A 16,074-nucleotide genomic window follows, 5' to 3' on the forward strand; every position below is an offset into this window, starting at 1 on the left:
TAGGATTATACTGAAATTAAGTAGGATTATACTGAAATTTTGGCTTGCAATTACATCACTTATAATTTTATACTTTGTGTTCAGTACATTAATTTACTTAAATTCTTTGACTTGTCACATATGATCTCTTATTGCACAGATACTTACTGAGAGGAACACCTCCAATAGTTGGCTTATATTATATGAATGGACCTATTCATATTAACACAGACACAGTTAGAGCACACAACTTCATTCCACAGTAAGAATCCCAAAAATCTCAGTATCACCCAGCTCTCCTTTTACAAAGCAGCTCTATCAACAACATGCCTCTCTCTTAACATCAATAACATTTGTGATCCAAGAAGACTCTGGATCCCCAGGTGCTAGGAATTTTAGTTACATGTACCAAATGTAGTACTAGCTGCCTGGTGTTGCCTCTGTGACTGCTGCAAGATTGGGACTGTTCTTTTATGCCATCTCTCTTCCAGAACTCTCCTCCAGTCACATTTGGAGTTGAAAAGCACATTTTGGACAACAAGTGAATGTGGTTCCTGGGGCTGCCTTGGACTCCTCCAGTACTACTGGAGGGTTCAGTTTCTTTCCAACTTAACATCCCTGTTGCCTCTGTTGAAGACAGTCTTGTATTTGCTTTTTTGCCTCTCTGCTGATTTTTGTTATCCCTGTTGCTCTCTTACTTTCACAGTTTCCACTGTTTAAAAGAGGTAAGATTTTGTGCTACACTACTCACAGACTACCAACTGCCAGTCAAGGACTGCGGGAGAAAGTTCCTGTTCTGCTTCCACACAAGATCTCTGTTACCTTCAGCCCCCATTTGCTATCCTAAAGTCGTAATTTTTAGTGGTCTTCACACCAAGAGAACTGACTGCAACTCATAGAAGATGCATTTGCAAGAAACTAAGCCTAACTAAGCATTGCCATCACTTCCCTGTTACTGAGATATCATACAATAGCAAAGAAAGAGAAGGAAGGTTATCTTATTCATCCCAAGTTTTGGGGCATGTTCAAGTGTAGCTAAAGTACTCCTGACTGACTGAACTAAACACCTTTTTTTTATTGCTGCTTCAAGCACATTTCCTGTCATCAAATTCTCCACTATAAATACTGTGCAATCAGTTAAAAATATATCTTTTTTTTTTTCTCTGCAGGTGTGGAAATTTGCATTGCTATATCTCAGCACTGCTTAACTTAGAGAATCCAAAAAAAGCCTCTGTAGTTGAACACAATCAGTTGCACAAAGGTGGCTGTTGCAGGGAGGCTGATGGTTGTGCAGAGGGAAAAGCACACAGCCTCTCACACTCTGACCCTTCCCTTACCACTTACATGAAGCAAGCAGGAAAAGCATCTTAACCAAAGTGGTTGAGTGTTGTGTGGGCAGGCTTGCTGATGAAAATTTTAGGCAGATGTAATTCAGGCTTCATCTGCATGTGCTGAAGAGAATTCTCCCATTGTATAATCCATGCAACAGAGCTCTCACCTGACAGCCTTCCTGGTTTCATAAGCTTTGACTTAATGCAGAAAAAGGAAATAAACTATTAGATGCAAAATTTTAGCAGTGTTAGAGAAATGCTTTGACAAGCTACAGGATTTGTTTTCCCACAGGATCATCACCACGTTTTCTGGCTCTTTAAACAGAAGCACATAAAGTCATCATGTCAATAGCAAATGAAGAAGCTTTATTTAGCTTAAGGGCAGTTTTAAAAGAAATGTCAGAGTTGATGGAAAGTTATGAGACAGCTCTATGCTTCCCTCAAAGAAAGGCTGTACATTATTTTGGCACACCTAAGGGTTAGAAAATAGGAGCTTAATATCACAGCAGCATTGACAATTATTAACACTGGTCTTATTTGACTGTGGATAACCAGAAGTGTTAAACACAACTTCAGCCTTGATTGGGTCAAGAATCACTTATCAAGAATCTGGCTAACAGGAAGGTGGTTTTTGATGACAGAAAATACATTCCACTTACTGCTGAATTTCATTTTACTGAGCAGAAATGTCATGTCAAAACAAATACTAATCAAGACAATGAATATTAATTTGAAATTGATTCTTTCCATATTAATTTTAAATGGTTATTACCTCCATCATTCACACTGCAGTCTGTGTAATAGCCCTGTGGGCAGTTTTGTGGACAGTGAGCCACAGTGGGTATGCCATTAGTATTTGAATACAACCTGTATCATAAAATGAGGCAAAGGCTGCAGGAAAAGTCAAACCAATGCCTTAATGAGGAAATAAAGTATTGCTGTTATATTCCTTAGAAATGCTTCTACATCCTGTTCCTATCCTTCTCTGACACTCCCCGAATCTGGAAAAAGACCAGAATATCATTAGAGATCAGTCTCAGAGGAACAGTTCAACTGAGGGAGAAGTGACTTTTGGCTACATATTTTTCATATAGAATTCCAGTTGTGTTTAGGAAGTATATGCTCTTCCCACTCTAAAATCTTGTTTGACCCTCAGGTAATGCACAATGTCAGTTAATAAAGAATTATCTCAGTACAGCACTCAATGGACAGAAATTAATCATGGCTGATTTCAGTGAGCTTTAGATCCCAGCATCAATAAAAATGCTGTCTGGAAGAGAGGCCTGAGGGTCCATAGTCAGGCTCTTGCCCAAAGCAGAATGACCACCAACATTAGATCAGGTCAGTCATGATTTCACCTAGCAAAGCTTGGAAAGCCCCCAAAGAAAGGGAATCTGGGATCCCTCTTGATCACCTGTTCCAGTGCTACACCTCCATCTGAAGTGGAAAAAACTTTCCTAATGTCCTCTCTGAGACTACAAAGCTACAATAAGTAGCTGTTGCCCCTTCCATGTTGGTGATCTAACACTACTACAGAAGAATTTGGCTTCACTAGCTTTGCATCTATCCTTCAGGTATGTTTAGGCTGTCATTAGATCACTCCCAGCCTCCTCTGTCAGACTGGACAAGCACAGCTCCCTCAGCCTGTCCTTGCTGGCCCCTGATCACTGCACGATGGCCTCTGGCCATTCCATCAGCTCTCTGATGCACACTCTCCAGCATCTCCACATAGCGCAGTATTCCAGCAGTGGGACCAGCAGTGCCAAGAGAAAGGAACAATAACTCCTTAGTTTGCTGGCCATACTTCTCCCAACAGAGGCCAGTCTCCTCTGCTGAGATGATCTTTCACTCAGGGTTCTTATTCACTGTGGTACCCAGCAGGATCCCCTTTTCAGCAGGGCTGCTGCTCAGCCTGTCCTTTCCCAAAATGTACAAATGGTTATTACACCCCAGGTAACACCTTGTACCTTGCTGGGTTTCTGAGTATTTTGCTGGCCTGGCCCTCATGTTTTAAGTCCCCTTGCACTTGAAGGCCTTGCATTGAAGGTCTTGCCAGTGATCTTGACAGCCAGTGCCCTTAAATAAAAGCTTCTTCAGCACAGTTTCAGGTGGGGGTTTATGTCATCACTCAGGTCACAGACAAAAATGTTAAATAATATAAACCCCAGTGCTGATCTCACTTGCTACCAGCCAGCAAATGTCAACTTACTAGCCCTTGAATGGCCAGTCTCAGCCCACCTAACCAGCCACCCTTCCAGACCATACTTGTCAGCTGACAAACCAGACTACTTAGAAGTTTGGTACTTCCTTAAAGATCATGAGTCTAAATCAAGATGGGGAAATTTTTGAAGGAAATGGATAAAACTCTTCTTGATAGCATCTCTTCTATATCAGTTGTACTAGGTACATAAAATACTTCAGCTTTTGAAGCTGTTTAGCTGGTATTTTGCAAATGTTGATATTCCTTTAGGACACGAAGTGAACTATTATCTTTGAGGTGCAGAAAAATGGCAAAGCTTCTCCCATGTTTATGAGTTTCATTCTTCAAACAGTGTTAAAAGGCCCTGAGCATCAAATGAAGCTTTATCTAGTGAACCACTTTTTATGTCATCAGACATATCCAATTTTCCTATCCAATTTTCTGTTCCCTTTGCTAAATATGTCTGCTGTATGATTCCAAACCCAGGGGCAGCAGTGATGTTGAGGTGATTCATATTCAGTTCACATCATATTCAGTTCACATGGGCTTTTAAACAGCAATGAATTGACCACAGTTTTAAGCAAAACCAACTGACACTTTTCATGTTCCCTAAAATATTTCCGTTCCCTAAATGTAAACACCTTCTCTCAATCATAATTACTGTCAACATGAATACTGAAAGAGATATATTTGTGTATTTCAAGATTTCAGATTCATTTTTTGGGGGGCTGCATCACTCTTTTAATGCCTTCTCTTCTCACAGGGCTGTGAGAGGAGAGAATTCTCACATTATCTGCCCCCCTGAAACTTCATGTCAAAAAAATACTACAAATATCACATTTTATTTCAGTCGTTAAAACATCTCTGTAAGAAACACCAACATGAAAGAGGTTGCAGTAAGTCTGAAATTTTAGATACAGGCAAACCAGTTGCTCTATTTATAACTATATCTATTTATATACTATCTAACTATTTATGACTATAAATATTTATAAATATAGTTACCTACGGATAACTTTGACACCTTCTAAGAGCATTTGTCCCCTATTCCAGATAGTTTTCATTACTTTCTTTCAAGACAAACCAAGAAGAGCAGTAATTCCATGTTAGGACCACGAGAGGTACCTCTTGTGCTTTGTGCTTGTCCCTGGACCTGGTCACCTAGCAAATGTTGAGTTTTCCACAAATGCACAGCTTTTCCTATTTAGGCCAGGGATGGAGCTGGGAAACATCCACAGAATTTTCTCATCAGTACAAATAGCAAGGACTGCAATGAATGCACGTAGTGACATCTTCACCAAGTGGAGATCACTGGCCATGCTTTGCACTGATGCCAAAACTAAGCTCTCCATAAGAAGATATTAACTGATCAGGGCTTCTTAAAAGAATTCAGTGATAGATTTCTGTTACAATAAACCATTTGCAATGATTATGCCTGTATTGGGCTATCAAAATGATGATTAGAAAGATGAAGGAATGGGCAATAAGTCCAAGAACTAGGGAAAGTTTAAAATAAGGTTTGACTCAGACTTACCTGAGTAAGTGGCTCAGGAGGAGGTGGTGGTGGTGGTGGAAGTTCTGGTTCAGGGTTTGGTGGTGGAGGTGGAGGGGGCAAATCATCCACAGACTGTCCAGTAATGGTAACATAGGGACTAACTTTAGAATAAATGTCATTATTCAAGCCTGTTGAAGGCTGAGTGACTGCACTTTGCTGGTTGCAAGAAGAAGTTTTCTGGGCTTGTAAAGTTTTCTGTTCAACATCATTAAGGTCTGCTACAAGGTCAGCCATTAAAGCATCCAAGTCTTGGTCCTCTAGGGCATTTAGGGATTCTGTAAAGAAAATCACACAATGTGTCAGAGAGTGAGAGCAATGCAAAGCACTGTTCCCAGTTCAGCAGAGATTAAATTGCAGAAGGCATGGTTACAGGGTCATAGGAAAGGAAACAACATTTTACACGGGTTCAAGAAACAAACATGCTTTCGAAACAGCCACTAATCTGCACACACTGAAGTTCAGAGTACCAGGAACTCTGGGAATACAAACTAAACAGGACAGGAAGCTTCAGTTCCAGTGGCACAGTCTCAGGCCCTTGTGATGTTACAAACATGGCCCTGATCCAGCAAGGTCACTGGGTTCAGGCTTATTGATATGAATGCAAGAAATTCCATGAGCTCCCATTAGGCTGTGAGCACAATACGTAAATGCTTAGCAAGTTCTGGAACAGCACACAACAAACCTTGTAACTGAGGCCTAGATCAAGAGTATCTCCATGTATTATTGCTGTTCTACAACCCAAAAATTAAAATGAAGCAGAATCAAAGAATATTAAGAGACAAGAAACTGCATGGTATCATCTGCAGCACAGCAGTAATTGTGTGATCTGTGACATATGCTTTTGAGGCTCCTTTAAGCAAGGAACAAAGAAAAAAGTATCTTTTAAAAGAAACATTGTAACTTTTTCTTTCTGGTTTCTACTCTGACAGAGTAGAAAATAAAATCCTATACCAGAACTCCACATGTAATTTGTGGTTGTTTGAACCAGACATGGTATAAAGATATACGGTAAGATGCTTTAGCTTTCTAGAAGAAAAGGGTTCTTTAAGATTGAACAGAGTCAGTGGTTTAAATACCTTTAAAGAGTCCAGTTAAGAAATAAATAACCAAATAACTGGGAAAACATTTAAGTGAGATTTTGAGAGGGATGGAGAGCACTGAATTAGATACTCAAAAATGCTAATATAGTCGAATAAAGAATAATAATTCATGAGACTAAGTGTGAACATGTCACTAGGCCATCTCAGTTTACTCTGCTCTCCCTGTTATGTCAATATAGTATTTAATAAGTTTTTCTTTACAGTGGGAAAGTTGGCTTATGATCCTCTCTATTAACATAGTTCTACCCTCTTTACTGATAGAGCCTTTAGGAAGCCCAACAAGGAACTGATCCTGGGAAAAAAACAACTCAGGCTAATGCAAACAACCAGGCCTGTCAAAAAACCCCCCAAAAAACCCAAAACTCAATCACAAACAAAATCAAAGGAAGGGTTTTTACTCAAAACTCAGACAAATCCCCTCATTTGGTTTGCTATACAGCCTCAGCAAGCAGCTGTACATGCAAAAGTGACAGTGCAAACCTAAATGAGAATAAGCACTGAAAAGTGGAAGCAGCTGAAGCTGACTGGACTGAATTGCTTACGCAGCTCTGACATCACACTGAGGAACTTTGTCTTTCACCTAGTTAAATCCTTACATTAAAAATGTTACGTTTCAGAAAGTTATTTGGGAGACTTCTCAACTTTGTTTTCTTCTACACTCAGACATTTTTAAAAGTCTAACTTCTATTTAAACTGAGTAATGTCCCAAAAAAATTGTTCCCTTTGAAGTTTCCTAAATTGAGACACAAAAATATACCTCCCCCCTCCAGCAAAACAGGGTTCTTTTGTTTGGTTTGGGGTTTTTGATCAAGGGTATGTAAAGATTTTCTTCTCATTTGTTGCTGTGAGGTATTTTAAGCAAGTGTAAAAGGTATGAAAGAGTCGATTCAGCTACTTACCATTTAAATCTTTAAAACCAACTGTAAAGCTAAATTCATTGTTGGACACTTTGGGGCATGGAGGTGGTACAGTCTCCACTCCTAAACTCTGTTAAGGTAGAAGAAAAACAGATATCTGCTGATACTGTAATGGTAATTACTATTATATACATTAACATTTGAAAACCAATTACCTGAATTTATCTAATGAATTTTTCAATAACAGATTGGCATGCACTGGTTTCTGAGATCATGTTGGACTGGAAGACTACCTAGGGCCAGGACAAGGGTTCAAGCACTGTGCCACAGTCATGGCAAGGGATTTGCTGCTTCTCAGTGCAATGCTGATGGCAGCAACTCGTGTCAGGCACCACCTGGGCGTGGTGCGGGGAACAGCAGAGAACTGGACTGCTTCTAATTGAGACAGTGGGCAAAGCCAGACTGATTTTCAGCTTCCTTGGGTTTTTTGAAGGGGAGCGTGGAAAGAGTTTAGCTGTGTACACATTTGAGCCACAGTGTCATTTTCTTTCCAGAGTGCTTTATTTACTATTATAAATGAAACTTAGCTGTTGCTTCCTCCTATTGCTTGAAAAGGACCAAAACCCAAATACAACAAACAAAACCCCATGCTACTGCAATGTAAACTGCAAACCTGTGTAAATAGAGATTCCTAGTTTGCAGCAGAAAAGACCAATTCTGAATTTTCATTTCTTTTTCAGCCCTGTTATACCATGTAGAGGTATCTCTGCATGCTTCTATCATTTACACTTACTTTGGGAACTGATAGACAGGTGAAAGAGTGTGAAAAGCTATCTACAGTCTTGTTTTGAAAGTAAAGAGTCTGAGGGAATTAACAGATCCAGTTCAGCTAACTGCAAGTCTTCAGGCTTTCAGACACCCCTGCCTGCTTGTCCCACACCATGCTGATGGGAGATGTGATGCCAGAACTTTAGAGAGGAGAGAAGCCCATCCCAATTTCAGGATCACCCCGTCCCACCCAGTGCTGCACCGGGGAGCTGAGAGACAAGAGACTCACTCTCTTACACTCTTTGCACCACTGCTCTCGTAACACTGCTGTGCCCAGTCTGAGGAGGTAAAATTTATCACAAGCAGTCTTTTGTTCTTTTGAAGGCATAATAATGAAATGAGATTACCATAAATCCCTCCATAGATATATAAATACATGAAATAAATATATGCACATCTACAAAAAGCCCTAAAGAGCAGAAAAGCTACCGAGGGACAAGGTACTGTGATTTGACAGCTAACAACACCATGAGAAATCCTAGCTTTCACCCAGTTTAAACACAACTTCTATTCTGTGCCTCAGAATTATTGGTATTTATTTTGTCAAGCGCTGGCATTCATCAAGAAGAAAGACCCCCTCCAAACAGGGGCTGTAACCAAACTCACACATCCAAGATGACAACTTAAGTGTTTTCAATCATTCATTTATTAAAATACAACAAATATATTCCCTTTGTAGATTTTTTTTTCTAGAAATAAAAACTCTCCTTTCGTCAGCTTTTACAGGAAGTATTTAATGATTAGAGCTTTAGAAAATGGCTCATGCTGTTTTATACTCCCAAGAGTGTATTCTGCATTGGGAACAAAATCAGCATGAATTCTTGAATGCCACCCTCACTGCAGCTTAATATTTTGCCATATCTAAAGAATCCTTTAAACATATATTCAAAATGTTGCTTTCATTTCCAAAGTTCACATTTGACACTTAGGCTATATCCCATTTACCCATGCATGCTAAGCATTCATACCTGAAAATTCAGACTCAAACTCTTCCTGTTTTCACAAAATCCTTTAATTTCTTTGGATCAAATCCAGAGGAATTTAAATTGCTGGACTGTTTTTTCTTTTTTTTTTTTTTTTTTCAGAAAATGTCTTTCACAAGCAGTTAGATCTCTTTAACAACCTACCCTGTACTGATATGACCTTATTCTTTGGGCCAATTGTTTAAACTTTCAAGCAGAGAAATTTAGTTGAAGGTTTACCACAACAACGTAACTGCATTTATTCAGAGTGGAAGTGCATGAAAAATGTAGAACAGTTCCCTCTTTTCTCGAACACATAATAGCTACTTTTCTAATCTTGATGGAAAAAAAATAATTATTTACCTGAGTCAGCATGTCCATCTCCCCAAGTAAATTGCTGAACATTTCATCTATATCATCACAGGTTTGCTCCATCTGAAAAAAAAACCCCACCAGAAACAAGAAGTTCATTTCAGGTAATTTCAAAGCCAGTAATGGCCAAAAACAGAAGACACACAATGCTCTTTTATATTGTGTTCACAAATAACCTTAAAACAATTGCTCATGACTTGCAAACCCTGAATCTATACCTCAGAAGTATCTATTAAGAGTTCAGAACCCTGAGGCTGTACATGCTAAAACACACACTTCAGATTTGTGCTAAGTTCCAACTACCTCCTTTTATCATTTACATTTTAAACAAAGTCACCTGCTAATAAACCATGGTTGTATCTTAAACATAAAAAAATGCAGCCTGTGAGAGAGAGGGAAACGAAGTTTGATGTTGGGAAATTCCTTACTGTTTCATCTTGAAAGCCTTTTTTCTTTGGCTTAGGTAACTAATACTACAGGAATTTATTGAATGTTATCAGGTTATGGTTACATGACCAACTTTTTGGCTCAATATTTCTCCTTTTTTCTTTCAATTATTACTGCACTGAGAGAACTGCAGTCTTACCTAACCCCAAGAGATGTGAGGAAGCACACAGACAAGGGAAATGGGTACATGCTACATGACCATTGATGGCAGCGGCTGCTGCAAGAGGGCAGTGTGAGGACAGGATCCCACACCAGTGGTGCTCAGCTGTGGGGAAGACACAGCTTCTGTAATAATCCTCTTCCTCATAAATCTGTTCTTTTGCAGGGAAAGCAGCAGTGTAAAAGGGTATTTGCCATGGAATGCTACCAGAGACAAGGACTAAAAACATCATTTTATGAAGAGGCTCAAGCCTGCAAAGGATTGAGAATTGTGGTACTAAACACATAAAACCAGGGTTCAAACTAGGGCCGCCAAACTTTAAACATGCAAGTCGTTCTATCAGCTCTCTGGGTTTGTGTGCAGCTGTATTGGATTCTGTGACAAGGTTTGGGGGATAGGGGGGCATGGCTGCAGTGGTGACTTCTGTGAGAAGGAAGTCCTCCCCATGTCAGACAGGGACAGGAGTTCGTGGTGGCTCCAAGATTTGGTGCTGGCCAAAGCTGAGACCATTGGCAATGCTGGTGGCACCTCTGTGGCCTTAGGAAAGGGTAAAAAATGCTGCACAGCAGCTGTGAAAGAGCAGTGGGAAATATAAGCACTATAACCCTGCAGACCCCAAGGTCAGTATTGAAAGAGGGAGATCTGTTGCAGATGCTGGAGCAGAGATTCCCCTGCAGCCCATGATGCAGCTCAGGGGTTGTTGCCCTGCAGCCCATGAGGGACCACACCAGAGCAGATATCCACACTGCAGCCTGTGGAGGTCCTCCTGCCCTGAATGAAGGTGAGGGCCACGGTGTGCCACACTGAAGCAGGCTCCTGGAGGGAACTGCAGCTTGTGGAGAGGAGCCCACAGAGCACAGGTTTTCTGGTAGCACCTGTGACCCCGTGAAGGACCCACACCGGAGCAGGCTGCCCCTCTAAGACTCCACCTTGTGGGAAGGATCCAGGCTGGAAGTGCTGCTGAAGAAATGCAGCCTGGGGGAAGATACCAGGTTGAAGAAGTTCATGAAGGACTGTCTCCCTTGGGAGGGTCCCCATGCTGGAGCAGTGTAAGAGGAAGGAGCAGCAGAGATAAAGTATTATGAACTGACTGCAAACCCCACTCCCCATCCTCCTGTGCCACTTGAGTGGGAAGAGGTAGAAGAGTTGGGAGTGAAGCTGAACCTGGGAAGAAGGGAAGGGTGGGGTGAAGATCTTATTCATTTTTTATTTTGCAGTATCCTACCATCTTATTAACTGGCAATATATTAATTTAATTTCCCTGTGTTGAGCCTGTTTTGCTCAAAGGTAGTTGGAAAGTGATCTCCCTGTTCTTACCTCAATCCATGAGCTTTTCATTGTAATTTCTCTCTCTGTTCTGCTGAGGAGGGGAAGTGATAGAGCACCTTGGTAAGCACCTGGTAGCCAGCCAAAGGCAACCAACCACAGCACCTTACAAGATGAGAACCAGGCTGATGCAAAAAAGCAATCAACTGAAGACAATTCTAATGACTATAAAGACTGGTAAGAGAAGGAAACCAGCAAGTTTCCTGTTCTTCAGTCTTAATGTTTTTCCTTTAATAGAGCATCTTGATTCATGTAACTATTCCATGGATAAATAATAAAGGTCACTAAACCCTAAAATAAGTATCTGCTTTTTGAGAACTGTGATGTAACTAAACAAGGCACAGACAACCAAGAACTGAACTTTCACATTTCTCTCATATCCCAGAAATAAAAGACTTAAAGATTTGGGAAGTGGATACTCTTAAAGACATTTTAATAGGATGTGGTTGACAGAGCTGAGGGCAATCCTAGCCCAGACGTGGAAATTGCACAGCTCTGCCCAAGGAACAGACATCACACAGGACTGAGTGTGTGGAGAGTTAAAGTCAACTTATCTGCTTCCTTTCCAGCTGACACATCCACACGGGATGGCTCACTCTCTCTGTATCACGCTTCTCACACAGAGCCTTGTACGCAACATCCTGGTTTTGTAGACTCAGCTCTGTGCTGGTGGCATATCATTACTGAATCTTAATTAATTTATTTGGATCAACAGCTGTGTAGCTTCCTACACACCTGGCACTTGGAGAATCAATTTTCATAGAAAGGCTAGATCAAATGGCACTTATTTGATCAGGCAGAGTGAAGACACATTTGTTATGTGACAAAAAATGGTGCAGCACTTCATACTGACAAGTATCTCATCAGTGTTTAAATAGTGCTGAATAATTTTATGTTTTCCTGTTTTCTGATTTAGGAGATCAAAATATCTTCTAAGGAAATCTTATCAGTTCCAGTAGATTTTTTTAAGCACTAGCTACATCAACTTTCAGGAAAAGATCCCCATACAAGTTCTTTTGACAAACTGAAATCCTCCTTTACTATATTTTTACAGAATAGAAATATAAAAATGGCAAAAAAATTACTTGAGTTGTTACCAGTTGCAAGTTCTTATCATGAGGAGTAGTAAGAACTGTCTAAAAGGGTAAAAATCAAACCTAAGGACCCTCCTCAGTAATTAACAACATAAACAAAAAAGATAAAGTCATGTTGTCATCAAGCCACTGCCTGTACTGGTATTTTATTTTCTCTTGAATTTTTATTGATGTGGTTTAGGAAGACAAAATTGTTATCATAATCAACAAACATGCTGAAAATTTTTTATGTTAAAATACACTGAATTATCTATTAAATTAGCATAAGAACTCTACATATTCACTAAAGATCTTGCCAAGAGCTAGAACAACTTAAGATGGTAATATGAGTCCACCATGACATGGAATTGCAGAAGACTGTCCATACACTCTTCTTCTCTCCCCTTATATCCATTTATTTTATTTGATTGCCACAATAGAAGAAACAGGTAAGAAAACTTGCAGATTTGGAAATTATCCTGTTGGATGTTGCTGCATTTTGGATCAGCAAATTTTTCTGAATTTTACAAATAGCCTTGAACTTATTCAAACCACAAATTCAAGATGAAATGTGTAGGTGTATTAACAAAACAAAGGAAAAGATTTAGCAAAGTGCCCAGAAGAATACTGAGCTTCATACCCAGTCCTACTCTACTGTAACTTTTCCATCAGGGTTTTCTTTATTCTGTACTCATACTAAGAACTCTTAAAATCACTACTGACTACAATAAATCAAACAGAAAAAACCCCTAACCAAACAGAACAGTACTTTAAGTTTCCCAGACTACGCATAAGATTTTAAGCGGAGAAAAGAAGAGTTACAGAGCCATGCCATGTAGGTAAGAAAGAGAAAAGAGAAGGAAGAGAAAAAAAACAGAATTTAAATAAAAGGAAGAAATTGTGGTTGTCACAAAAAAAAAAAAAAAACCAACCCCAAAAAAAACCCAACAAAAAACAAAACACCAAAAACCCCAAGCTGAGAAGGGCCTTGTGGGAAGCCATATATGTGAAATGTAACGTATTTTTAAAGTGACTGGTTTTCAAACTGATGCCTTAGTTAAAAGTAGTCCTTGTTTTTTATTTCTGTCCTTTTCACATTCTCAAATGTTCACTAAACTCCTATAAAAAACTTTTAAAAATTTTTTGTTTTATTTAATACTCCTATCTTTTTCATATCTAAGAGATTGGGACATTTTCTCATCAGCTTCCTATTCTAACTACCAATGAGTCTCACTTTTAGTTTATGTAATAGATAAATATTGACTCATTAATTTACCCTACTATTTAACAGAAGTTCCGCAGAACTACTTGATGTATTAATTTTTTTTATCTTCCCAATTTAGACAGGAAATTGAATTCTTTGATAGAATCTTTAACACTCCACAGTTTGTATACCAAAACCAGTGGTAAAAAATTCACCTTGCTTAAAAAAAAAAAAACAACAACAAAACAAACCAACCACCCAAGAAAAAAACAGCACTGTTTAAAAATGAAATGAAATCTGAAAAAGTGACCATACAGTGTACATAAAAAAAACCCCAGATATGGTACTATACCAAGCAAAGTTTGAACTGTCAGTATTTTAGAATCTGACAGTTCTGAGAAATACTCAAAGCTAGCCCCTGCTCACAGCAAGATGAAGTTACACAGGAAGTTACACAGTAAAAAGGCTTCTGCACTGGGGAAAGCACAAAGCTCTGGGAAACCGAGCAGCAAACACCAATTATCATCTCTGCAACTCAGTAGAGTTGGTGCAGTTTAACCAAAGGGCTACAACAAAAAAGGAATGAGGAACACCATGATGTCAGAAGATAAAGACTTAGAGTGGATTTTTGCTATGAACAGTATCAGGAATCAGCCCACTTAGTGATCTGGTGAGCTGGTGTGTTACAGACACATTCAAAGTATTGTTGCTATTCTTAAGCTGCCACATACGTAAGTAGCAGAGATAAAAATACATGAAGTATATTTTGACAAGTCGCACAGAAACATCAAAAGCACACCTTCAGGTCCTGGTCTCTGCACTACACAGTGTAAATGTCAGAGTACCAGGACCACCAAAATGAACAGTTTGACTACCCAGGTGACCACTAACAGCACAGCAACCTCCTGCTATTGCTTAATGCTTAAATGCTTTCTGGAGTGGAATGAAAAAATCTTTAATATTTTAGAGAGACTCCCTGAGGAGTAAATTGCTCAAATCAGAGATTCATCCTTGTATACTACAAACTACACAAAGTAGATCATCCCACAGCAAAGAGAGAAGATGGAGGAAAACTAGGGAAGCATGATGAAAGTGACAGAGTCCCACCATAAAGTGGAAAGCTGGAAAGAGAATAACTGATTGTCACAGAAAGCAGATATGAAACTAGTGTGATTAAAAAAATGCACCAAAACCTAGGGGAAAGTTACTGAGGCACCATTTCATCCTGACTTACAACACAAATTCAATGGGGTAGTAAATGAAAGAACAAATAACTGTTCCAGGGAAACACACAAGGTGTAACTGTGAAACTCATCATGAAAACTGGTGAGTAAGCAAGATGAGTTGGTTTTCTCTACGTGCAGTTGTAGCTATAAGTGCTAGTACAGCAGAGAGCTTCAGGCAAGGATGATGAACCTCATGATTTAAGATCTAAAATAAAGACTCTACCAATCTGGAACCAGAATAAAGCTTTCATGACAGACAGGTTACCCCAAACCTTCCAGCATGAGATTTCTTGCCTCCTTCTGAAGTACATGATGCCAGCCACTGCTGGGGATAACCTTCTGGCCAGATGGACTGCAGGTCTGAAACAGATCTAACTGTTCCTCACAGTGATTTTACAGCTAGATGTCAAGGAAAATCTCATACGACCCACGTCTCTCATATACCTAAATGAGGCAGGATGGAAGTTCCTTAACTAGCTATTTCATCACATCTAGTAAAAAATCCTTAACAGACATTTAGGCCCACTTTTATGAAGCAAAGTACAAGAGAACATCTGAATCTGCAGACTCCAGCCTGGAGGAACATGATCCAATCAGTTACTAATTCTAGTAGATACTACAAATGGAAATTGAAGTTTTGGACTGGTACAACGGAAATGGTAGCTGGCCTCAATGTTTCAAAATCACAAGCAGATTTGGTAATTAGAATGTTGACTTTCCTCTTTCTTACGTACATGACATGGCTCTGTAACTCTCTTCTGCTTTAACACTAGCTCATATTTTGAAATGCATGGATCAAAAGCAATTAGACTGCTTCCAGCACTGTAGTTGCCTATCACTGATAAGCACAGTATTTTCCAATAAAAAGCTTGCACACACTGATAATTCTGAAAGCAGTTTTTTGCTAATATTCACTATTCTTCTGGGAAATGTGGTGTGCCAATAACTGTAGGCTTATCTGCAGCTGAAGTTACACTGCACATTTATCTCAGGGATGGTGTGACACGCTATAACTCCATTCATGAGGGAATAAAAGTGACACACTAAAACACAAATAGCTTCAGGAAGACTGTACAACTGCAAAGTATCCTTATTAGATAATAAATACATGAAATTTGGCTTTGGATTAACATTAAAGTGGTAGATAAATACAATCAAGAGAGTCCTACTCTAATGTTAACATGGGATACTAGAACTCACATTCTACTAATTCCAGAATCACCTATCCAGAGGTAAAATGGTAGGAGAAGACATATTTTCAACCTTATGCCCTCACCCAGACTGGTAAAAAAACCAATTCCCTATTCTGTGCCAAACTAATGGCACACAGGAACAATATTTCCATTCTGCCAACACATCTTCTCCTGGAAAAGGCAGGAGGCTGGGTGGAAGTGAGCCCCCTGAGCTCATGAACCACCAGCTTACCCAGGCTCATCCATTTTGAGCTGACAACA

At 39.5% G+C, this 16,074-nt stretch overlaps 1 protein-coding gene across 1 annotated transcript in view; it reads right to left on the reverse strand.

The window, feature by feature from the left end:
* Nucleotides 1–16,074, reverse strand: part of APBB1IP (amyloid beta precursor protein binding family B member 1 interacting protein) — a 69,451-nt gene that overhangs the window by 47,318 nt on the left and 6,059 nt on the right. Inside the window, exons 2-4 of the mRNA XM_064704064.1 lie at nucleotides 9,176–9,247; nucleotides 7,065–7,152; nucleotides 5,045–5,340 (exon numbers count right to left, since the gene is read on the reverse strand). Coding sequence (XP_064560134.1) covers nucleotides 5,045–5,340; nucleotides 7,065–7,152; nucleotides 9,176–9,247 — 456 coding nt within the window. The remainder of the gene's footprint in view (nucleotides 1–5,044; nucleotides 5,341–7,064; nucleotides 7,153–9,175; nucleotides 9,248–16,074) is intronic.

Source organism: Zonotrichia leucophrys, chromosome 2, assembly GCF_028769735.1.
Source record: "Zonotrichia leucophrys gambelii isolate GWCS_2022_RI chromosome 2, RI_Zleu_2.0, whole genome shotgun sequence".
NCBI lineage: Eukaryota > Metazoa > Chordata > Aves > Passeriformes > Passerellidae > Zonotrichia > Zonotrichia leucophrys.